The sequence below is a fragment of the Ornithodoros turicata genome, chromosome 1 (assembly GCF_037126465.1).
Source record: "Ornithodoros turicata isolate Travis chromosome 1, ASM3712646v1, whole genome shotgun sequence".
Classification (NCBI taxonomy): domain Eukaryota; kingdom Metazoa; phylum Arthropoda; class Arachnida; order Ixodida; family Argasidae; genus Ornithodoros; species Ornithodoros turicata.
Window position 1 is genome coordinate 131552266 of NC_088201.1, and position 23614 is coordinate 131575879.

The following is a 23614-nucleotide window of genomic DNA, read 5'->3' on the forward strand; positions in this document are numbered from 1 at the left end:
TGTCGCTGGGAAATGCAAGAAAATGACTGCAATTGATGATGGCGTTACTGCATCCGTCGGACCTTCAACAGACGGTATGGAGACGTCTGAAAGGTTTTTTTTTTTTGTCTCCGTTCTCTCATTGCAGAGATTGTGCAGATAAGGAAGACCCAAATGTTTCTATCGTTCGTTGCAAATGAAACCAAACCGAGACATGATGACGCTTAACGCGCATGGATATGAACATACATTTTTAACGGTTGACAGTCAGTCGGAGCACACATCTACGCTTGGCCAACGGGAAAGTCTCCATCAGCCCATTCGCATTAGTGCATTGTTCGACACAGAGTTTCGTAAAGCTGAGGGGGTCTTACGGCACCAGATACTCAATTCTATCGACGTGGTACTAGAGTGAAATTTGCCAGGGTTTGAGAGTTTTTTTTTTTAGTGCGTGTTAGCGCCGCGAAGCAACTGTGGCTATGAGCGGCGTACAGATGTGGACAGACGAAGAGAGGATAGCAGGAATGAGTGGGGGACAGGGAGATTAGAATGCGTCCTGTGCCGACGTTTGAGAATTTCCCTAGCACTTCCCGTCCTGCTGGACTTTTCCATCATCGATCACTCGATCAAGGCTCGCCTGCACGAACGTTGAGCAAATTCCACAGTTCCTCGTCAGGGGCTTAAAGGGACCGAAAAGTGAATATAAACCTATCGAAACTTTATGTTCAGACGAAAAGCTTGAATCTTCAAAAGTTCAAATATCAAAGAACTCCGCTGAAATCGCTGTAGTTTTTCTGTAATCGAATTTTCCATGATTGTATGTCCAGGGACCTAGTAGGAAACCGAGCAGTCTGTCAACAATTGCATCACCCCGCGCCATCTGTCGAGGACGCATGTAATACGCGCGCTTCCGGTCGCTAATCCGGCGAAAACGAAAATGACATTAGCATTTGTGGCCACTTTCTACGTCGAGAATGTCTAACTTCTTTCTTGAACATGAGTGCGCTGGAATTCCGCATTCGAGAACTATCGCTCACACAACTTCTGTTCATGCGATAGCGTGCTGGAAAGTGTGTTCTTCGCAGCAGAAGATTCCTCGTCCAGAGATTTACCGGAGTCACATTCGTCCTCACCAGTAGCTCACCGCGCCGTGAACACGGACGGGTTTGTGAAATTTACATGTATCAGGAGAAACACTTGTGTAAGCCGAAACAAGTGCCGTTTTTTCGTCGTGCAGGTGTTCATGTGGGAAATGCAAACCGATGGATATCACGCACCAGTGCTTTTCCTGCCGAGAAGTAGAGAATGCGTGTGAAAAGCAGAGACAATTGCATCACAACTAACGAATATTTCGAAATACTGTGCCTGGACACAGAAGTACTGCAAGTGTCTTTTACATACATCCGAGAAACTGAAGAGCATGGCAACATACGCGGAAGCGCCGTGCGGTCTTTACGCACTACTTGAACGGCAAACTGGACGGAAAACCCTTATTTCTGCAGGAAATTCCGTCATATCACCTGTCGGCTATTCACAAGGAGGATATGGGGTGCTCTGAGAAAGTACAATAGAAAGTATTCTTCCTGCCTGCGTCGTGCATGCATTAGGGACGATTTCCCCATCAGTGTGCGGACTTGTAGAAATATGAACATGAGACATATTGAACATCTTTCATCTGTATATATTGATGTCAGCAAATTTTCATTTCTTGCTTGCTGCAAGTTTTTCTCATTGCTTTTTCTTTGCAGTCACAGCATATTATAATTATTAGTTTGTTCCTGGATGGTTAAGTAACCTGGGGGCATATCTGTATTTGTAGATTATACTCATGTCTTGTATATATAAGGAGTAAATAAGATAATTCTCATCAGTGTCACCCAGCTGAACTGTGTTCATAACCTTTTAATATACTTCTTATTGGCCAGATTTCCATATGCCAATTAATATTTGAACTGAGATTGGGATTTAACACTTAATTAACTCTGTTTTGCTAAAAGGAGTACAAGTAACTGATTCATTATCATATCACCAACTAACATTCGTAAAGATGGACTTCAGGGCTGAGTTCAAGTATTGCAACCCTTAATCTGAGTTCAAAGTTAACCATGCAGCATTGGTGTGGGCAATAATATTCCAAATGGCTAAATAATTTATTGTGTAAGTTCTCTGTTACTGTAATTGAGATGTACTTTTGTAATGTACTTTTGACAGCCCTGCAAATTGAAACTGGCTTCAGTGTACACGACAAACGCATCGTAACATTTAATTGAAATATAATGTAAGAGCAGAAGCAACATTTTGTCACAACTCAAAGTATAGCCTTCTTTTTTTACTGTCCAGTGATTTAGGAAACAGAGCAGGACTCCCTGCCCTCTGATGTTTTGACATGCTTGATAGAGTTGTAAAACCGGCAACAAAATAAACAAGAGAAGTATAAACAGTTTTGTCTTTCTCTTTTAAGAAGAAAGTTATATTTTACCATTTGTGCACTTTTGTATTCTGTGTTGATGAAAAGATTACAGGAACAATAATGCTGCAGATAGATCCAACAATGACCTGTCATCTTGATGAAGATGAGAACTTTTCTTCACGTGTGCGAAGTGAGACAAAAGAAATGTACAATGAAGGTTGTACAAAAACAGCAAATCTACGTCGACTAAAATTTTATATATGTGGATGTCACCACATGTAGTTTCCATCGAAAAGTAGGGCTAGGCAAGGTTGTTTGGTTGTTGTTGGTAGGTTGTTGGCATGTTGATGTGCTATACCGTTATAGCACATCAATATAGATGAGGGGCAAACACAGTAGACAAGCGTGATGGCGGCAAACTCTCAATTGAAGATTTATTCAACACAACATGAAACTGAAAGCATGAGTAGAAAAAGGCAGTGTCAATGCAATGCATGGAGAACCTCATTAATCTCTGAGAAGGTAGGATCGGGAGAGCAATAAAGAGAAATGACAGTTGTGTCCGAGATAGGGGAACTCTGCAAATTTAGGACCAATATGATGTGGTAACATTGCATGACTCACTGCAGCTGTGACACACTTTGAAAAATTCCAGTAGTGGGGCTTCAAAGACAATGAACTTCCGCTGTTTCACTGGGAATTCAAGCGTAGAGGATGCATCTCTAGAAAATAAATTAATTAGCGTTCCTTAGTCTACCTCAACAGGAAGTATCCCTCTACCCATCAAACAGTCTAGTAGTTCTCATCGGTTTCTTCTCCTACTGTTGACGTCATACTAATGTTCTGCACCTGTCCAAAGACACCAAAAATGTCACAAAGTCTGCAACACGTAAAAGATCTAGTGCTTCCATCTGTGGACTTTGCATACATGTTTTCAGCTATTTCTGCCATATCAACTTGAGTCCCTGGTTTACACACACACAAAGCAGTCTGGCGCCACTTCAACACTGGAAGGCCCCTAAAATTAAATTTGTTGATGTTGATAATGTTCAGTACGGGATAAGTAGGATAGCTTAAGTTATATAGAATACGTCACCGTTATATTATAATTTATACATGTGTGACACCTGTACATACCTAAGACGTTGTGTTGAACTCGTCACCTCGGTGAAGCAAAATCACTGGTTACTGAACGGCAGTTTGCTTCGGACGTCTTCGCAATTCGCCTCCTACGGCATCTTCGTAGTCATCGGCAGCAAAATGAGCTCAGCACACACGAGACGACTGCTGTATCTAATAGCCGAGTGCTTCGAACCACATTCGTTTTCGCGCACTCTCCTGAGGAATCTTGAGCTAGAACATGCCCGTCGTCGAAGATGACCGAAGATGATTTTTGCATCCCCGAACACCAAAACTACACCAGGCATATGTAGGTCCCTCTAATACGTGACACAGCAGCCACAGACATGTCATTCGCTTCCATTTTCTGCTTCGCGCGACCAACACAACCACCCACGAAGTAGACAATAAACGCCATAACACATAGATGGCCTTGCAGATGGCGCGGCGGGTCGTAGCTCGTAGCGGCGAAGTAGCTGAATGCTTTATTAATGCTTTATCAATGTAGAAACTTTGGAAGTGAGCGTCATTTTTAAAATGGCATTTAGCTGTAAGATAATGTGCGTCAACTTTGTTCTCTACAAAATTAACTCTCACGTGGTAAGGGTTGACCAATCCCTGGGAGCCCTGGACCCGAAACCAAAGTTGCTCTTTTTCGCCGTTTGTTGGCAGCAACGTCCATGTTCCGGCAATCTTCAAAATATTTATACGGAAAAAATATGCCGAATTGAGAAGTAATGCTTGCTGTGCGTTATCAAACAACGATGTTGTGCACGATAGTGGGCAAAAATATGGGGGTTATTTTTCACTTTTCGGTCCGTTTAAAGGTCAGCTCCGAGGGTGCGTTGACTTATTGAAACTGTAACGATATTCTGGAAGCCCATATCGAACTGTGTCTAAAGTCACTCTTCATTTCTCGAAAATCGGCCGATATTTTAAATAATCGTAAATTCACCATCCCGAAACACACATGGATGCCACCATTTTTATGACGGAATCGGTTTAGGCGGTCTATACCGCTGACGTAAGTGGTATCAGTGTTCTTCAAAGCATCCCTCCCTCTCTGCGGAGCATACGGGAATGTAGACGAGCGATGGTGGCAGGAAGCGTCTGCTCGATCGACGTAGGCTCTTTGATTTTAGTGTTTTTCTATTTGTGAGATAGTTTGCAAATGCGCGTTTGCAAACACGTTGATACCTCCTGCATGCGCGCTTAGGATTCGTGCACTTATGCTGTCGAGTTGCTGGCCGCGGCTATCTGGCGAAGAGCACCATGAACGTCACCTATTAGCAACCGAGCTGTGCTACGCTTACATACGAACGATATTTTTGTTGGAATTGAAGTCATCTTTGATCAAGTAAGTCAATTGCTTGCTTAATTGCGAGACTTCACTCTCGTATCGTAACCGCTGCACCACTTGCTGCTTGCGAAGTCTCACACTACCCACATATCTCTCTCTCGAATGACTGGCGTTTGACGTTCCAGGAACAATAATTAAGTTGCTTTAAGGGCATTACAAATAATCGTGTGAACGAGTCGCACTTGGCGACGACATGGTATCGTATACACACTGTAGGTACGTACGTAAGAATTAGGCATGGTTGACAACTGTAGCGGCAGATTCCTGATGAACGTATTTGCCGAAATTATGCATTGTCGAGTGAGCAAGCATCAGATACAATGACAAACAAGATACTTACATGAGGGCACACATGGCCTTTGAGAACTCAAGAGCAGGACAAAACGAAAGAAGAAAAAAAATAAAGGCGTTATGGGCATTGCATTTTACAAGTATACAGTGTGAAAACCTCAGTTCCCACAACCCCGGGACGTCAGCCCGTCTGTTCCGCGCACGAAGGAACAAGCAGCACAACAACAGATTCAATCAAACATACAAGGTTTATTCACCTTCTCCGCCACAAAGTGTACCTCGTCAGGGCGAGCATCTCCCAAAAAAGGTAACCTTGCCCTGTCGCACCCTGCCTTTTATCTTGTTCGAGGCAACGCACCCCTTATCGGTGGCAAAGGGTGATACACTTGCTGAAGCGCCATCCAGGGGCTTGTGTAGAAAGCTTCGTGGTGCCCGACCACACTCCTCCCCCTTAAAGGGCCATGAGATCGTCGGTGATGTCGAGAATGGCGTCGTCGGGTACCGGAGGAACCGATTGTGTTGTGGGCGGCCTGGCATTTGCGGACTCCACCAGCAGTTCGGGACGAAGGCGGCGTAATGTAGCGATGGCGGTGGCAACGTCGGACACTGTGCGGGTTGCTCCGAGGCGGGCTTGGTGCAGGGCGCCTCTGCGGTGGGTCCCCCTGTGCACCTCGGGCACTTGACACTGCGGACAGAGAATCCGCCTCTCCTTGGCGGTCAGAGGTTGGAGGGGGTCCGAGGGGTGCCTGTCTGTTAGTGTGAGACCCCTGAACGGGGCAGGGGAGAAGTCCGTGACGGGTCTTCTCCCCGCAGCGGTCGGGGCAAGGTGCTCCGTCGGGACCGTGACGTTCATGCTACAGGCAGGCCATTGGCCACGACCGTCCAGGTGGCCACGGAGCGGTGTTGAAGTGAGGAGTGAGCTGCGCAGTCCGGGGGTCCAGAGTTCCATGGTGGGTCTCCGCGTGAACGGGAAAGGGAAACCGGGCGGTGCGAGGGTAGGGACGAACGTGGCATTGAAACTGCGAGAGAGACGGGAACACGGTAAGAGGGCATCCCCAAGCCGTGAGCACCGGAAGGGCACTCCCTAGAACAAACAGCGGAAAACTGTGCAACAGAAATCACACTAATAAAGCACTAAATCACAAGCACTATGTTTAGCGATGGAGCAAGCGATAGCAAGTCGTAGCGGCTTGACGCAGGTCCGGGAACGGGATCCGGGTCCAGGTTCTGGAAGGAGGCAGGTTGCAAATCGGGCTCCTCTCCATCCGGGTCTCGGAGGTAGTGAGACTTCAGGTCCGAGATGTGAACTGGCCCAGTCTCTTCGCCGGTGTCGCAGCGGCGAAGTCTGTAAGTGAGGCCGGAGGAGCACGCACTTACCTCGAAGGGGCCATCCCACCTGTCTGCAAGTGAAGCTGCAAAGCCTCGTGACGCATCACTTAGCGGGTGAGTCCGTCGAAGGACGAGGTCACCAACGCTGTAGGTGAGGTTCCCTCGTACACGGTTGTACGGGCGAGCCTGGTCCACCCTTGCGACGTCCAGATTCTGTCGAGCCGTCCGAGCTGCAACGTCCAGTCGACTCCGGAGGTCCTCAGCAAACCTTGAGTAAGGAGGCCGAGTTGCACCATCCCAGAGGCCCAGAGCATTTTCCACTGGAAAAGGGGCCTCTCGTCCCAAGTTCAGGAACGCCGGGGTGAAGCCTGTAGATCAGTCGTCCGTGTATCTAACGCCAGTTCAGCCAGGCGAAGATCCCAATCACGGTGGTCCTGACTAGTAAAAGCAACCAACATCATTTTCAGGTTCCGATTAACACGTTCGGTAATGTTAGCCTGAGGGTGATACGGGGAAGTCTTCTTATGCTGAATGGTTAAGACAGCGCAAGAATCTGAGAACACCTTACTTGTAAAGTAGGTTGCGTTGTCGGTGATCAGCGGTGCGGGAAACCCCACCCGGCAAAAGGTGTCGAGTAGTCTTTCCCATACTCCTTGGGATGTCAGTGTCCTGAGAGGAAGCAGCTCAACCCATTTCGTGGAATGATCAGTAACCACGAATAAATACTGGTTACCTCTAGGACTACGGGGAAATGGTCCCATAACATCACAAGCAACTATCTGCCAGGGTCTATTGCTCTGAACAAGCTGTAAGCGCCCTGGGGGTAAACCACCACGAGGTTTTGCTCTCTGGCATACGGGACAAGTACGAACACACTTTGTTACATCCTGCCTCATTCCTGACCATGGCGCAACACGACACAACTTTTCATAAGTTTTCCTGCTGCTGCTGTGACGTGCCGAGGCCGAGTCGTGAAAGTAACGTATGAAAGACCTACGCGACTTCCCTGGCACCACGACTCTGAACGGGGATGAGCCGCCGTCCTCATCCGCCTGGGGTATGTATCTGAACAGGATGCCATCCTCGCCCAGCAGATAGGAGTCGTGCCGCCCGTCAGTCGTTCCGGTGTCCGCCGAGTCTTGCTCAGTTATTCACTGCGACACCCGCTGACAAAGGCCGTCCGCTCTCTGAGCGTCTAGGAGCTGCTCTCTGCTCACGACCGTGCCCAAGACGAATATACGTCTCGTGCCACCTGTGCTGCTGCCAGAAGTTGAGAAGGCGTCTCGGTGCCTTCCTCTTCCCCCTCCGGTAGAGGCGCGCGGGAGAGCGCGTCTGCTACTATGTTCGTTGAGCCCCGCCTGTACTCCACGTGGAAGGAGTAGCCTTGTAGCGTGAAGGCCCACCTGGCAAGTCGTCCAGACGGGTTATGGAGCCGCTGCAGCCAAGGAAGTGCCTGGTGGTCAGTCTGGACAATGAAAGTACTGCCGTCCAGGTAGAGGTCGAACTTCCTGAAAGCGAAGATGATTGCCAAGCACTCCTTTTCCGTGACGGAGTAGTTCCGTTCTGCCGGATTCAGCGTGCGACTTGCAAAAGCCACTGGACAAAGAGTAGCGTCATGCTGCTGCAAGAGAACTGCGCCAACACCATAATCGCTAGCATCTGTTTGCACAACAAATGGTTTGTTAAGATTGGGCAGATAAAGCCTAGCCGTATCAGCGATTGCTTGTGATAGAGCTCGAAATGATCGTTCCAGCTCTTCTCCCCAATTCCAGCGCGTGTTTTTGCGCAACAGCTGGTTAAGCGGCTGCGCTAGCACGGCACAATTAGGAATGAATTGTCTGTAAAAACCAACCATACCTAGGGAGCGCTGCAAGGCTTTGACGTTACCGGGAACCGGAGACTCCGTGATCGCCTTAACCTTGTCGTCGTGAGGACGAATGGTACCTCCGTCCACCACAAAGCCGAGAAGGCTGATCCTAGACGCTGCCAGCTGCACCTTGCGGTGGTTGATCGTTATGCCCGCTTCGTTCATCCTTGCAAGGACGATTTACAGGTGTTCCAAGTGTTCCTGAAAATTTCTAGAAAACACTACGACAACAACAACAACAACTAAATCATGACTATGGCCTGGGGTGATTCACCGCTTGAGAGCAGTACCCTACCCCATTACACGAGAAGCATGAGATGTGAAGTATGAAAATGAAGTTATGTGCAAGTACAACTCTTGAACTCCCGTCCTCTGGTTGCGCAACGCTATACGTCGCACAAAAGGAAGAAGCACATGAAAGAAGCGCCAATGGTCCTTGAGATGCAGGGGAGGACCCTACAGCGTCTGGAGCAAGCCGGTAGCCAAGAGGAACTCCAAGAACATCAGAAGTCCTCGACGGTGTTGGACATGGCTCTGACATGGGCCAAGAATTGCAGCCAGGTTGAACGTCTGTGGGCTAGCGCCACTCAGCTGAGCACAGAGTTGCCGCCTCTCCGTTTCGTAGAGCTTACATTCTATTAGGACGTGCTCAAAGTTCGCTACAACGCCACATTTGGAGCATAGGCAGCTGTCACAGTATCCGATTCGGCACTTGAATTGGGGAGTGAAGGCAACGACACTACGACATCACCCATGTATGCCATTGCAAACTAGTACTTTGCGTCTCCCAACACTGTATCCATCAACTGCTGGAAACTGGCGGGTGAATTAGACAGACCGAAAGGCATTCGTACAAATTCGAAAAAACCTCTATGACACGTAAAGGCTGTTTTTGGGACATCCTCCGGGGCAACTTGGATTTGCAAAAATCCTCTACTACAATCAAGCGTTGAAAACACAGTTGCGTTGCCCAGAGAATACAAGATTGACTCAATGGACGGGAAGGGGTAAGAGTCCCTTATAGTTACTGCGTTAAAGGGGCCGTAAAGAGGCCACTAAACATTTCTGAAATAATGATACCCCATGAAAGAACTCAGCTCATAATACCCAAATATACATTTCGTTCGGCTCGTGCCAGCTCATTGACCCGTATAACTGCTTTCAAAGATGTGTAATCAGCGATCCCCTCTCCACAACGCATACGTCACATGGCCACGTAGCGTTTTGCCGTCCAATCGGGGGGCCGAGCTGCGCACATGACGTTTCAAATTACCAGCCAATAAACATACTTCGTTATCAGCTGTGAGCCGGAGCGCTCAGTTTGTTTGTGTGAAACAATGTTTTGCGATCCGTGGTTCCGAAATTCAACGTCATGACATCTTCAACATCTCCGCTTGGCGCAAACGTCAACAGCTGGGCTGCTATCACATGACGCGATTCGAATCCGGGTTCCTCCCAGTCACGACGTGACATAGCCAGCACGCTATCCACTGTACCACGCGAGCTGGTGACGCGATGCCGCGTGGCTCAAACCAAAGTACGGCAGCCCAGTTGTCGGAACCATTCGAAGATGACGAAGATGTTCCATAGTGCACCTACCTAAGATTCCGGAACTGTAGTCCCGGATATTCATTCGCGCTCGTGGTGTGCTGCGTGCTACTGCCCAGAAAACGTAGTGCGCGTATGATACCTAAATTAAACGCATTTCTTTCTCAGTTTGAGGCCGTAACTGTTTAGATTTTGAATAGAAGAGGATTCACGTTCATCTAGTCCAATTCCGCATTTGAAATGAAATCGTACGTGGAACACTCAACCGTAATTGGTGGGGAAAGCGCTACGTCAAAATGACGTAAAGTTAGAGCGCGGGGCGGAGCTAAAATGCGAAAGAGTGCAGTGAATATTTCATCCGTATGCAAGCGCCTTTTGTTTTTGAGCGTTAGTAATTGCGAGGAGTTTTCACTGCCTAAGTTCCAATAATATAACACAAAGAAATGTGCACCTTTTGTACCTGTTTACGGCCCCTTTAAGTCGACGGTAGTCGACGCATAACCTAGCCGTACCATCTCGTTTCGGAGTCAGGACAAGAGGAAATGACCAAGGGCTCTGGGACCTTTGAACTGCACCGGTTTGGAGCATTTCGTCAAGAACAGCGTCTAATAAAGCACGCTTATGAACACTCAATGGTCGCTGATTACAACGCCAGGATCTAACGCTACCGGTGTCTATGCTATGCTGTAACATAGACGACTTACCCGGTTTTTCCGTAAAGATTCGGTCAAACTGCCGCAGTACTCGTTCAAGCTGACGACGTTCCTACTTGGCACCATGGAATGACCCCAAGACAGTCGCCAGCCCAGACGTTTCAACGGACGCCGCCACAGCTTGCTGTGCTGTGCAGTGTTCCTGTGCTGCGGCGAAGCGGAAAAATCCGGAAAGTGAAAGTGTAATTATCAGGGATATCTTCGCATCTCATTTCAGCTGGTTCACAAGACTAGTGCAGTCAAGCCGCGACACATTAATGAACCGCTAAAAAAAAAAAGATAACGATGAGTTGCTTGCATACGTCGCATGGCCATGTCATTATTAAATCTGGATCTGGATATTTGGTTTCAGCAGCCATGCCACTTCTAGTATCAATGCACATTTCCACGTACTCCACAGGTATTGTAGTTTCACACATTACACATAATTTTATCACAATAAACAGAGACCATAGAACTGCCTTACTGATCTGCATAATGTTCACCGCGGGTGAACAAGGACACTGCAAGGTGGACATATCCTCGGTGCAGCTGAGATGTTCCGTGGTCGTTCTTATAGTCAAAATGGGGTCATACCCCACTAATCACTGAGACGGGTTGCAACACCGTCATTCCACATAAACGTAAAAGAGGCCTCTTTGTACCAATGCGTGTCCTACAACCAAGATGGGAATAGAACTGTATAAAATGGGCACCGTGAACACCGAAACTCCTGTAGCTCTAATCTCACAGCCCTGACGGCTACCAATGGGATTGGTTGTAGCTCTGAGGCCTGTGGCATCTGCTCGAGGGTTTTTATCTCGCTAAGTATGACATGTAACAAAAATCATTATTATTTATCAGTATTATGGTGCGCAAAACATGCACCTATGATGTAACAAACCATATCTATGAAGGCGTCCCAACCCTTCTAATCTTTCACTGACACTTCATAAGTTCATATGGCCAAAGAACTTACCGTACCGTTTACCGTGTGCACAGGGAACTCGTGTTTGCTTCCCCATCCCTGCTCTTCTACAGAAGCCACCAGTTAATGGCGAATGAGGTGCCGAAAACCAAATATCCTAGGTATATGAATCCTTCTGTTGCCCACTTGCAGTTAATGCTGTACAGAGTTGTCCGTGTTTTAGTGACTCATTCACTGTATCTCTTGTTTTGTAGCCTCTTGCTTCTAATCAGGGACTCATGAACAACCACCGCACACAGGGATTAGCACAGGGGAGAGCACAGGGGAGAGCTTACAGAGCACAGCTCCAGTAAGCTCCTGGACTTAGCCTAACATGAAAATTAGCATTATTAGAATGCCTAAAACACACAGAACCAGCCTGCACAGTAAAGTAACAATGCAATTTCATATTTCAATAGTTTTCCCGCATGCATTCCTCTTGTGCAGATACAACATGTGGCACACAGGTAAGGTAGAAGTGGTGTTCTTATATATCTTAGATACATGACCGAGAAACAGCATTGAGGCAAGGAAACTTGTAGTGCACACAATGACAGGATATCGTTCAGAAGAGGAGGTACATCCTCTATCCTTTCCAGCTGTTCGAATGTTTCAATCCCTGCAAGTGAGGAATGCAGGACAATCCCTTATTAGTCCCTGCTAGCTTGAAATATTGTGAATCGCCTTCATAGAGCCAAATCTGCTCCCCGATGCCTCGATGTGCTCATCTTGCATGAAGACCTTGATTCTCATGAATATGTGAAGCAACACCATGATTCAAATGCAAATGTCCATGATAATATCCTGAGCCAGTTTACCAGAACAAACTTCGCATTATCTTTGCTTGTCCATGCGCATCAGTTTAGGTGGTTTACAATGATGTGGCACCATTGTTGTAGCACCGGATGTCGCTTCACCAGTGCTGTTCCATGATTCTTTTTCCTGAGGCTTCAGCAAGGAGAAGCAGAGTAGTATAATTATACCTGTTAAGGCTAACATTGCTAAAAGATGTGCAAAACGCATCTACACATTTAAGCTACAAATGAGATCAATAATGTTAAGAGCAAAGCTTGCCCCCAAATGTACCCACTTATATGTTGTCACACAACCTACACCAGCTGGACTGCACATGTGTGTTATGACGGTGTGCAAAGCAAATGTGTCTTATTACCTCTTGCAACGTGCAGCACTTTAAAGCGATGATTCACAGATGAATGAGCGTAATTGTGCCTATCGGTGACGAGCATGCTGACTGTCATCTCGACATGTCATGTCTTTCTGGTCGAGGTACTCGAGGACCCTGTGAAGGCCTGCTGGTTGCTGGAGTCAAATTCAGCAGACTAGAACACAATGGAATTTGTGGCATGTGATTACCTTACATTACAACTTGAACCTCACGGCACAGACCGGCTTTTAAAGAGGAACAATAATGCTGCCATGTAAGCGGGATACGGGGCTGTTCCATGGTTTTGGAAAAAGGCTCAGCGTGATCAGACAGAAGTGAGGACAGACACAGGGCGTCTCAAAACAGGAACCCTCAAGTATACATGAGGGTGCCTGTTTTGAGACGCAAGAAATCCTGTTTTGAATCAGCAAGAACGTTCTTGCTGATCTCAGCTGCTGTAACTGTTTCGTCTTCTCTGTGCCCAGGCTCGGTCTTCTTCAAGCTCATGTAATTTCGCAACCAACTTATCTGGGAAACTGCGTAGTGTTGGATACAACCGCGGACTATAGGGCTCAGCAGCCCCATATTTCTCGTTCACACGTTCATATTATATGCAAGCCATAGTGCAAGTTCATGCGGACACTCACCTGCAACTTCGGTCCTTTGGCGCTATCCTCTTTGTCGTCGTCGAACAAGGCAGGTGCCGCGGCCCTTTTCAGCGACGTTTCGACTCTTAATCGGCAGTCAGGCGAATGACCTCGTAACATTATGATGCAAATTGCTTCGAGCACACACTACTGTCGCCTTGTTAAGTTCAGAGCACACGACCACTGGTTTCGTACAGCTTGGGACAAAAGTTTACGGAACCCGGCACCTGCGTATTTCTTCATCGGAGCGCTTCCCTGCTAGCTATCACGAAGCGATCGAATAGGAAACGGGTGGCGAGCTATTCTATCCATCTTTCAGTATGTATGTCCACTCCTTTTTGCTGCTAGGTTGTCGCTCCATTGGAGAAATGCGACACCCCGGTGTTCCGTAAACTTTTGTCCCAGGCTGTACCACCCAAGCACGCATACAATCATCTGGTAACTTGGTACGAAATATCTTATTAGCGTACTCGCTCGTACGGCGAGGAGCACGGCATTCTCACAATTCTGTCACACCGCATCTCTCACAAGATGACACCTTAGATGAAGTTGTGTGTACTGACCAGCCGAAGGAAAACGATCAAATGATGATAAAATTTGTATGACGAGAACGGTGCTCGTGGCGCTTGTATGCACGAGCGACTCTCGATTTCGCTTTCAGCCTGACGATTGCTGGCGATTGCGGAACCGCGAACAAGTCAACAAGCCAAGAATAGCCAAAACGAAAGCTGACCGTCACTGGTTTGAGCGGACGATCGGACGGCAAACCAAAAAATCGATTACTCCGTAAATACAGGGTGTTTAGCAAAACTATTTTGGAGCTAGATTCAGTAGGCACCAACTTTTGTACATGCTCGCTTTTCTTGTGCTCTGTGACCGTGAATTTCCCCCGGAGCTGACCTTTAAGAAATGGTTCGAGCACGCACTGCTGTCCTCAACGCTGCACTCAAGCGGCCACAGGACTCATATAGTGAGATATTTTCTCTTACAGAACATATTTTATTTGCCTGTAATGCGGGCTGACTGTAAAGGTATGCACGGCGCACTGTTTCCAATATGGGAAGATAAAACTAATGTGCCTATTCTTTTTTCATCTCAAAATTCTTTAATGATGTCGTCATTGCAGACGCTGCCATATGACGAACGTCTCGTGATGAGACATATGATGGACATGGAGCTTATTAATGACCTCCCTTTCTCATTCCAGGCGTATCGTGAAAAAATTAAAGATGCAGGAAAGTTGGAGGATGACGCATTGCCCGGCCTTACCCACTTGTCTGGCGACCAGTTGTTCTTCATTTCACAAGCACTGGTAAGTAAGCCTAAGAAGACGTGTTTTCTTTTTCAATAACCGTCTTAAACTATCTATCAAAAAATGCAAAATAAGCAAATCTGTTGGTGACGTGCCTGTTGCGAGTGAACTGCAACAGCAAATATCCTGAAATAACTTTTTATTATTAGGGCCCCTCTCGTAGTTGTCTGTACCGAATAAGTCATTCTATTTACGGTAACCCAAGCAGCCTAAGCAGCACAATATTGGATCCATATTTGCTGGTCATTTGCGATACGGGTCCTATACGAAACCCGTTTTGTCGAGATTTCCTCATATTGTCTGTGTACACCCCATATTGACCGAAAATGCAGAAAATGGTACGTAGCCATGTAGTACAAATGCTCAAGCAGCACGGCAAGATTGGATGTTGAAGCGTGTGAAATGCCAAATTCAATACGTCGTTACATTCAACAGCTCCCCGCAGATGATACACATTGTTCGAAACAGTTATCATACGCGGCAATCCCATTGTAACATTCACTTCAACTCAACAACTCAACATTCCACTTGCTGCAGACAGACGCCACCTTGCTTCGCGATGCCAATGCCAATCCGTCGAACCGACTGAGAGCGAGAGCGTTTGAGCGAAATCACGCGTCCTACAACTAATGCGCATGCGCGACACTCGGATCGAACGTTTCGTACGGGCTAAATTGTCGGTGGTTCCTCTAATGACAACAGAATTGCGGCAGGTGAAGTAAAAAGCACAATGTTTGATAGGAAGTAAGTTTGATAAGGAAATGTCTGTTCTGTAACGGTTGGTGCTTTCAAATTACTGTAGGCAGTGTGAGTTGCTGAGGCGTATGTCCGTCACCGTCGTGAAAGTGTTTCGCTGTACTCTATAGGAGCGGGTTGGCAATTTCTGGTTCATACACTATTGCGATCCCAATGAAGGCTTCTGATGGATGTTTGGCATTGGCAGTACCGTGGGACTGCCTGTGTCCTTCAGAAAGACGGCCGTATCGCCTCTTCTTCGTTTTTAGGGTGATGTAGTGTTGTCTTTTTAATGCTATTAAACGTGGATCAATAGAAGATATTCAGAAATGAAAAAGCAAAAAGAGAGAAGTAATGTCAGTGGTGGATATTATATTACACCGGATAATGCTTTATTATTACAAGGGCTCCCCGTTGGCATTATCACGGGAACATGGCGCTATATGGGCAAAATGGGTTTGCGCGATATGGGTCCAATCTTAGGCCAATATTGGCGTGCTGCTTGGGAAACTTCATGTCGCGGAAGATTTGCGCCTCCAAAACAGCCCCCCCCCCCCCATACATAGAAAGAGCTCCTCATCAGACTGCTTACTTTTCATTTGCGTGCTTTGGAAAACGTGGTGTTGCATCCATGAAGATCGTGGACCTAAGAGTAGTTCCGAATGTGGTCCCCGTTCCTCGCACGAAACAAAACGTGAATTCAAGAACTATTCTCACGACATGTGCAGACTACACAGCAAATTTCCCATCAAACCACAGCTAACTTACATAAACTACCCCTAGTGACACTGGCTCAATGGGCCCGTACGCTGATCTTCCTCGTCCGAAATTCCGATGCATATGCGCTATCCCAATGCGATATTTTGTGGTCATGTCCAGAGCTGTACACGAGTGCTGTTATATCCTCACATCCGCTCAGGTATCCGCGCGACATCCTGGTGAGCAGATAGAAATAAAATTTTGCGAAATCCGCACGGCTAGCATGCAGTTAAAGCCGCACGCCTCTGCAACCGTGCCGATATCCGCATTTTATCCACAAACAAGAATTACTGATGAAAGATGAAAGTCACTGAAAAGGTTAGCCAGCTGTAGGGATCGAACCCACATCCTCTGGATTACCAGAAGAATTACTGCCTCTGACGACGCCTCACAGGAAAATCATACTGAGAGTCATTCGCAGTGCGCATGCGCAAGTATTGCAATGCAAACTTTGGTTGGGATATAGGGTGCAAAGTTCATGAAAAATGGCGCTCCAGAGCGATCTTAGCATTCTTTTTTATACAATTCAACACGCACAAGAAATAATAATTTTGGCAGGAAGGTTGTAGTCCGTCATGTATAAAATGAAAGAAAAAAAAAGTGTGCCCATGCCTTCTACGGAGAGCATACAAGGCACTCCCAAACAGCGAGGAGAGCGCTGTCGAAGACAGACAGACAGACGATTGTATCCCGCGCAGCACACTTCTTATTTATTTTGTGGAAACCCGGTGTTTCCACAACCTCGGGGCGTCAGTCCGTCCGTTCCGTCGCCAAGGAAGACACAGCAAACGAAAAGGTTCAAACAACAAGCAAGGATTTATTCCATACCTTCTCACAGCAAGCAAGGCAGCCACAACTCAAGGAGCCAAACCCAAAAAAAGAGGCCGTGGTTTTCGTGCCTATCCCTGATATAGCCCTTTTACGCCCCCTACTTCTGGGACGCATGACCCGATTCCGCTTATCAGGTGTTTTACACACGTGCCGCTCAGTGACGCCCACACTCCCCCCTCCCTAAATCCATCTACACAGGAGTCTCAAACGTCTGGCATGTCAAGGACCACGTCATCCGGGATGGCTGGAGGACCTTGCGGGCCCCGTAGGAGGTCTGGACGGTGCCGCTGTAGCACGGCCACTGCTGCTGCCACGTCGGATCCTGTGGATCGAGCTTCTCGGAGGGCTTCCACTTTTGCGCGGTGGAGGGGGCCCCGACGATGGGCGGAGCGGTGCAGCTCTGGCACCCAGCAGACTGGGCACAGAAGGCGCCTTTCGTCTTCGGTCAGGGCGATGGGTGGGTCGGCTGGATGCCGATCTTCCAGTGTGAGCCCCCTGAAGGGTGGGGGCACTTGGCTGGGGTCCATTCCGCGCAGCGGCCTGGGTTGACTGGACCACCGGGTCCTGGAGGCCCAGGAGACTGGTCTGTTCCGCGCCACCACCGTCCAGGTGGCGATGGAGGTAACCCTTGAGTGAGGCGGTTGTGGGCCGCGGGAGTCCTGTCGTCTCTCCCGTTGCACTTGCGAGGTGTGCTGCTGTCGGTCCGGGGGAGGTGCGTGGCTTCTGGGGTTTCTCGTTCTTGGAGACATTGTCTAAAAAAGGGATAAATAAGAACCATCAGGTGGAAGCACCTAACGTCGAGAGCCTGACAAGGCCTTCGTGTGTATGTCGTGAAAGAAACGGTAGTAACACGATCAAGAGACTATACACTAAGTCTCAAGCACTAGGTTTAGCGATGGAGATAGTGACAGCTACATGCGCCGCCTGCGGGGACGCAAACTGTAGCGCCTGGAAGGTCCGAAAACGGGATCCTGGTCCAGGTCTTGAGGAGGAAGCTGACCGTCTGCTTCTTCACTCTCGGGGTCTCGGAGGTGGTAAGTCTTCAGGTCCGAGATATGTACTGGCCCAGTTTCTTCGCCCGTGTCATAACGACGAAGCCTGTAAGTGAGGCCGGAGGAGCACGCACTTACCTCGAAGGGGCCATCCCACCTGTCTGCGAGTGAAGCTGCAAAGCCTCGTGACGCATCACTTAGCGGGTGAGTCCGTCGAAGGACGAGGTCACCGACGCTGTAGGTGAGGTTCCGACGTCCACGGTTGTACTGGCGAGCCTGGTCCAACCTTGCGACGTCCAGGTTCTCCCGAGCCGTCCGGGCTGCATCGTCCAGTCGACTCCGGAGGTCCTCAGCAAACCTTGAATAAGGAGGCCGGGTAGCACCATCCCGGAGGCCCAGAGCATTCTCCACTGGAAAAGGGGCCTCTCGTCCCAAGTTCAGGAACGCCGGGGTGAAGCCTGTAGATCTGTTTACTGTTGTCCGTGTAGCGAACGCCAGTTCAGCCAGGCGAAGATCCCAATCACGGTGGTGCTGACTAGTAAAAGCAACCAACATCATTTTCAGGTTCCGATTAACACGTTCGGTAATGTTAGCCTGAGGGTGATATGGGGAAGTCTTCTTGTGCCGAATGCCTAAGACAGCGCAAGAATCTGAGAACACCTTACTTGTAAAGTAGGTAGCGTTATCTGTGATGAGCTGAGCAGGAAACCCGAACCGGCAAAAGGTGTCGAGTAGTCTTTCCCACACTCTCTGGGAAGTCAGTGTCCTGAGAGGAAACAGCTCAACCCATTTCGTGAAATGATCAGTAACCACAAGCAAATACTGGTTACCTCTAGGACTACGTGGAAACGGTCCCATCACATCACAAGCAACTATCTGCCAGGGCCTATTACTCTGAATAGGCTGTAAGCGCCCAGGGGGTAAACCACCACGAGGTTTTGCTCTCTGGCATACGGGACAAGTACGAACATACTTTGTTACATCCTGCCTCATTCCTGGCCATGTCGCAACACGACATAACTTTTCATAAGTTTTCCTGCCACTGCTGTGACCTGCCAAGGCCGAATCATGAAAGTAACGTATGAAAGACTTACGCAACTTCCGTGGCACCACGACTCTGAATGGGGATGAGCCGTCATCGTCATCCGCCTGGGGTATGTATCTGAACAGGATGCCATCCTCGCCCAGCAGATAGGAGTCGTGCCGTCCGTCAGTCGTTCCGATGCCTGCCGAGTCCTGCTCAGCTAACCATTGAGACACCCGCTGACAAAGGCCGTCCGCTCTCTGAGCGTCTAGGAGCTGCTCTCTGCTCACGACGGTGCCCCAAGACGAAGATACGTCTCGTGCCACTTGTGCTGCTGCCAGGAGCTGGGAAGGCGCCTCGGTGCCTTCCTCTCCCCCCTCCGGTAGAGGCGCACGGGAAAGCGCGTCTGCTACCACGTTCGTTGAGCCCCGCCTGTACTCCACGTTGAAGGAGTAGCCTTGTAGCGTCAGGGCCCACCTGGCAAGACGTCCAGATGGGTTGTGGAGCCGCTGCAGCCAGGAAAGTGCCTGGTGGTCAGTCTGGACGGTGAAAGTGGTGCCGTCCAGGTACAGATCAAACTTCCTGAGAGCGAAGATGATCGCCAAGCATTCCTTTTCCGTGACGGAGTAATTCCGTTCTGCGGGATTCAGCGTGCGACTTGCAAAAGCCACTGGACAGAGAATAGCGTCATGCTCCTGCAAGAGAACTGCGCCAACCCCGTAATCGCTAGCATCTGTTTGCACTACAAACGGTTTGTTCAGGTCAGGCAAATATAGCCTGGCCGTATTAGCGATCGCGTGAGAAAGAGCTCGAAATGATAGTTCGTGCTCCTCTCCCCACTGCCAGGGTGTGTCGTTGCGCAACAACCGGTTAAGCGGCTGCGCTAACTCAGCGCAGTTAGGAATGAATTGTCTGTAGAAACCAACCATACCCAAGAAACGCTGCAAGGCTTTTACGTTACCGGGAACCGGATACTCCATGATCGCCTTTAGCTTGTCATCGCTAGGACTGATGGTTCCTCCGTCCACCATGAAGCCGAGAAGGCTGATCCTAGGCGATGCTAGCTGCACCTTGCGGGGGTTTATGGTTAGCCCCGCCTGCTTCATCCTTGCAAGGACGATTGACAGGTGTTCCAAGTGTTCCTGAAAGTTTCTGGAAAACACTACGACATCATCCATGTACGCCATCGCGAAGTTATACTTCCATCTCCCAATACGGTATCCATTAGCCGTTGGAAACTGGCGGGAGAGTTAGACAGACCGAAAGGCATCCGTACAAACTCAAACAAACCCCTATGACAGGTAAAGGCTGTTTTCGGGACATCCTCCGGGGCAACTTGGATTTGCAAAAACCCTCTACTACAATCAAGCGTTGAAAACACTGTAGCGTTGCCCAGGGAATACATAATAGACTCGATGGACGGAAAGGGGTAAGAGTCCCTTACAGTTACTGCGTTAAGTCGACGGTAATCGACGCATAACCTAGCCGTACCATCACGTTTCGGAGCCAGGACGACAGGAAACGCCCAAGGGCTCTGGGACCTTTGAACTGCACCGGTTTGGAGCATTTCATCAAGAGCAGCGTCTAACAAAGCACGCTTATGCACACTCAATGGTCTCGGATTACAACGCCAGGGCCTAGCGTTACCCGTGTCTATGCTATGCTGTAACACAGACGACTTACCGGGTTTTTCCGTGAGGACACCGTCAAACTGCCGCAGTACTTGTTTAAGCTGACGGCGCTCCTCCTCGGGACCATGGAATGACCCCAAGACAGTCGGGAGCGGGGACGGTTCGACGGACGTTGCTGCAGCTTGCTTAGCTGGACTGCTGTCCTGTGGCACGGCGAAAGGAAAAAATCCTGACGATCCGTGGTAGACGTATCCTCCATTGGGCAGGTCCAGCACAAATTTCTGCCGGATAATGAAGTCCCTGCCCAGGATAACGGGCACTGCCAGGCCAGGAAGGTGGACGAAGCGCTGCTTTCGTCGTCTCCCATCAAAGCGAAGCCAGAGCACAACTGCAGTTTGTGCTGGAATCACGTCATTGGAAGCAAGACGTAGAGTGACATCTGTGGATTGCAATGCCACATTTCGTGATGCGCAGTGCTCGTAAACACAATCGCCGATAAGGGAGACTGTAGCTCCCGTGTCGATAAGGGCGATGTAATCTCTCCCCAAAATTCGAACAGCGATGTTTGGTTCCTTGTCCTCGATGTTATCTCGGACAGAAAAAGCAAAAGGAGCTAAAGCGTCTCCTTTTATCTTGCTGCTTGCAAAGCCAGCTTCTGAATTATCAGGGTCACGGATTGTAACCGTCCGTTCGCTCTTTCGGCAGATAGCCGACGTCGCTGAGCGATTGTTTACCGGCGTCGGCTGCGACCGTTTCCCGTTGGCACATTACGGGGGTTTGGTCTTTGCTGCGGACAGTCCCGACGAAAGTGGTCCGGGCTGCCGCACGTCCAACAGCCGGCTGGCATTCTGCGTTGCTGCCGCGGAGCATGCCGTTGCTCCTGCGGCCTCCTTGGGGTTTCGCCAGCTAAATAGCCGGGTTGCCCATGATTATGGGACAGGACGGGTCTGCCAAGGCTCGTTCCTGCGAGGATCGCCCTCTGTTCATAACGGACGGGATCGGGTGCTCGGCGTGATGGCTCCGCATAATAATTGCGGTTCGGTTCATCCAGTCCCACTGCAGGTGGGCGCTCAACCGAGGCTGCTCCCGCTGACCACGCACAGCGCGGTTCTAACGCCAATTCAGGCGGCGGCGGGGGCCGATACTCGAGCTCCGCTAAGAGGTCTCCTTCAATTGAGCGAGCCTCTTGCGCCAGCGCCTCAAGGCTATTAAAGCGATGGGCTCGAAGATAGGGCCGGTAGCGAGGATGACACTGACGGATAGCCCGCGTCACACGCTGCTCTTCTGTAGCAGTAGGTTCAGCTCTGCTATACAGGTCTTGCAAGGCCCGAACGAATTCTGCTAAGGTCTCATCTGGATGCTGAGTACGCTTGTGCAGCTCCTCCAGGATACAATATTCGTAATCCGGTGGAAGAAATTCGCTCTTAAACCGCTTCTGAAAGTCCTGAACGGACGTAAACCTCGACTGCAGCCGAAGCCAGCGGGCGGCGTCTCCGATCAAAGCAACCTGCAGGATGCGTTGTATCAGGACTTCATCTGAGATTCCCATACCAGTCTGATAGGCTGTAAGGTCATCCAAGAAGTCTGCGACCGACTTTTTATCGGTGTAACCTGAGAAGGTAGGGACCGGTAAATTCAGTCGCAGGGGCGCTTGTGCCTGCGGCGGCGAAACCGACCCGGCATCAAGGCGTTGTGCCACCAACGAACATAACTCCGTCATGCGTGACAAGAGTTCTGTCGTTATAGCGGAGTCAAACTGCGGCACTGCAGGCACTGCAGATACCGTAATTGACGTACCTTGGGACGGAGGCACTGCATGTGCTCCTTTGCCCTCGGCTGGTCCTTTCGGCTCCGAAGGCGCCGAGTTGTCCGAAACCACTCTCTCCTCTGAACGAGACCGCTGATGAACAGGGCCTTTGTTCCGGAGGTTGTATCTGCCTGGCGGCGGCGAATGGTGCATCGGCTCCGGGGACTCGGGTACCGAGTGGGAGCTGGGAAGCACTCGCAAACAACTTAAACACACTCAAAACAACAACGCTAGCTCAAAAAAGAAAAAAAATGACACCCCGGAAAAAGAACATGAACAAACCGGCGGGTCCTGAATGAAAGAAAAGAAAAAGAAAAACGTACCAAACGAAAAATTAACAACGCGTGCTGCGTCTTCCCCGCTGTCGAACGGACGAACTGTGACCCCAAACGTTGGGCGCCAGTTGTGGAAAACCTTTTCGTTTGCTGTGTCTTCCTTGGCGACGGAACGGACGGACTGACGCCCCGAAGTTGTGGAAACCCGGTGTTTCCACAACCTCGGGGCGTCAGTCCGTCCGTTCCGTCGCCAAGGAAGACACAGCAAACGAAAAGGTTCAAACAACAAGCAAGGATTTATTCCATACCTTCTCACAGCAAGCAAGGCAGCCACAACTCAAGGAGCCAAACCCAAAAAAAGAGGCCGTGGTTTTCGTGCCTATCCCTTATATAGCCCTTTTACGCCCCCTACTTCTGGGACGCATGACCCGATTCCGCTTATCAGGTGTTTTACACACGTGCCGCTCAGTGACGCCCACCATTTTTTCGCAACGGCCGATGCCCATGTTTGTTCTGAATTAAAACCGGAGCACGAAACACAGACAAGAACACAAAGACAACACTTGCTCCACTATCAACAGATTTTTTAATGGCAGCAATCCTTAAATAGGAGTTGCCGAGGGGAAAGGGGGAAACCAAACAACTCACTTTTCATGTCCTACATCTGACTTCTAGATACTTAATTCTTCACGTGTCAGTGCCACAGACGGCTCGCTGACACAATCACCTTTGCCCAATCTCTCGATTAAAAAGGCTTCAAACAATTCCCTTTCAGTTTTTGTTTTGAACCTACCCTTTATCTGTGTTGTTGTAAAATCGGGTGTGTAACCACACTTCATTACATGTGTGGTGCACCCGCCTGCTCGCGTTGCAT

General features: G+C 49.1%; 2 protein-coding genes across 2 annotated transcripts in view; one reads left to right on the forward strand and one right to left on the reverse strand.

The window, feature by feature from the left end:
- Nucleotides 1-23614, forward strand: part of LOC135385423 (membrane metallo-endopeptidase-like 1) — a 214863-nt gene that overhangs the window by 165212 nt on the left and 26037 nt on the right. The window contains exon 18 of the mRNA XM_064614730.1: nt 14582-14686. Coding sequence (XP_064470800.1) covers nt 14582-14686 — 105 coding nt within the window. The remainder of the gene's footprint in view (nt 1-14581; nt 14687-23614) is intronic.
- LOC135369057 (uncharacterized) lies at nt 17092-23076 on the reverse strand. The gene is made up of 2 exons (XM_064602694.1): nt 23049-23076; nt 17092-17763 (listed from the first exon to the last, which is right to left on the reverse strand). Exon 2 carries the CDS (start codon nt 17758-17760, stop codon nt 17215-17217), a length of 546 nt encoding a protein of 181 aa, XP_064458764.1. The 5' UTR covers nt 17761-17763; nt 23049-23076; the 3' UTR covers nt 17092-17214.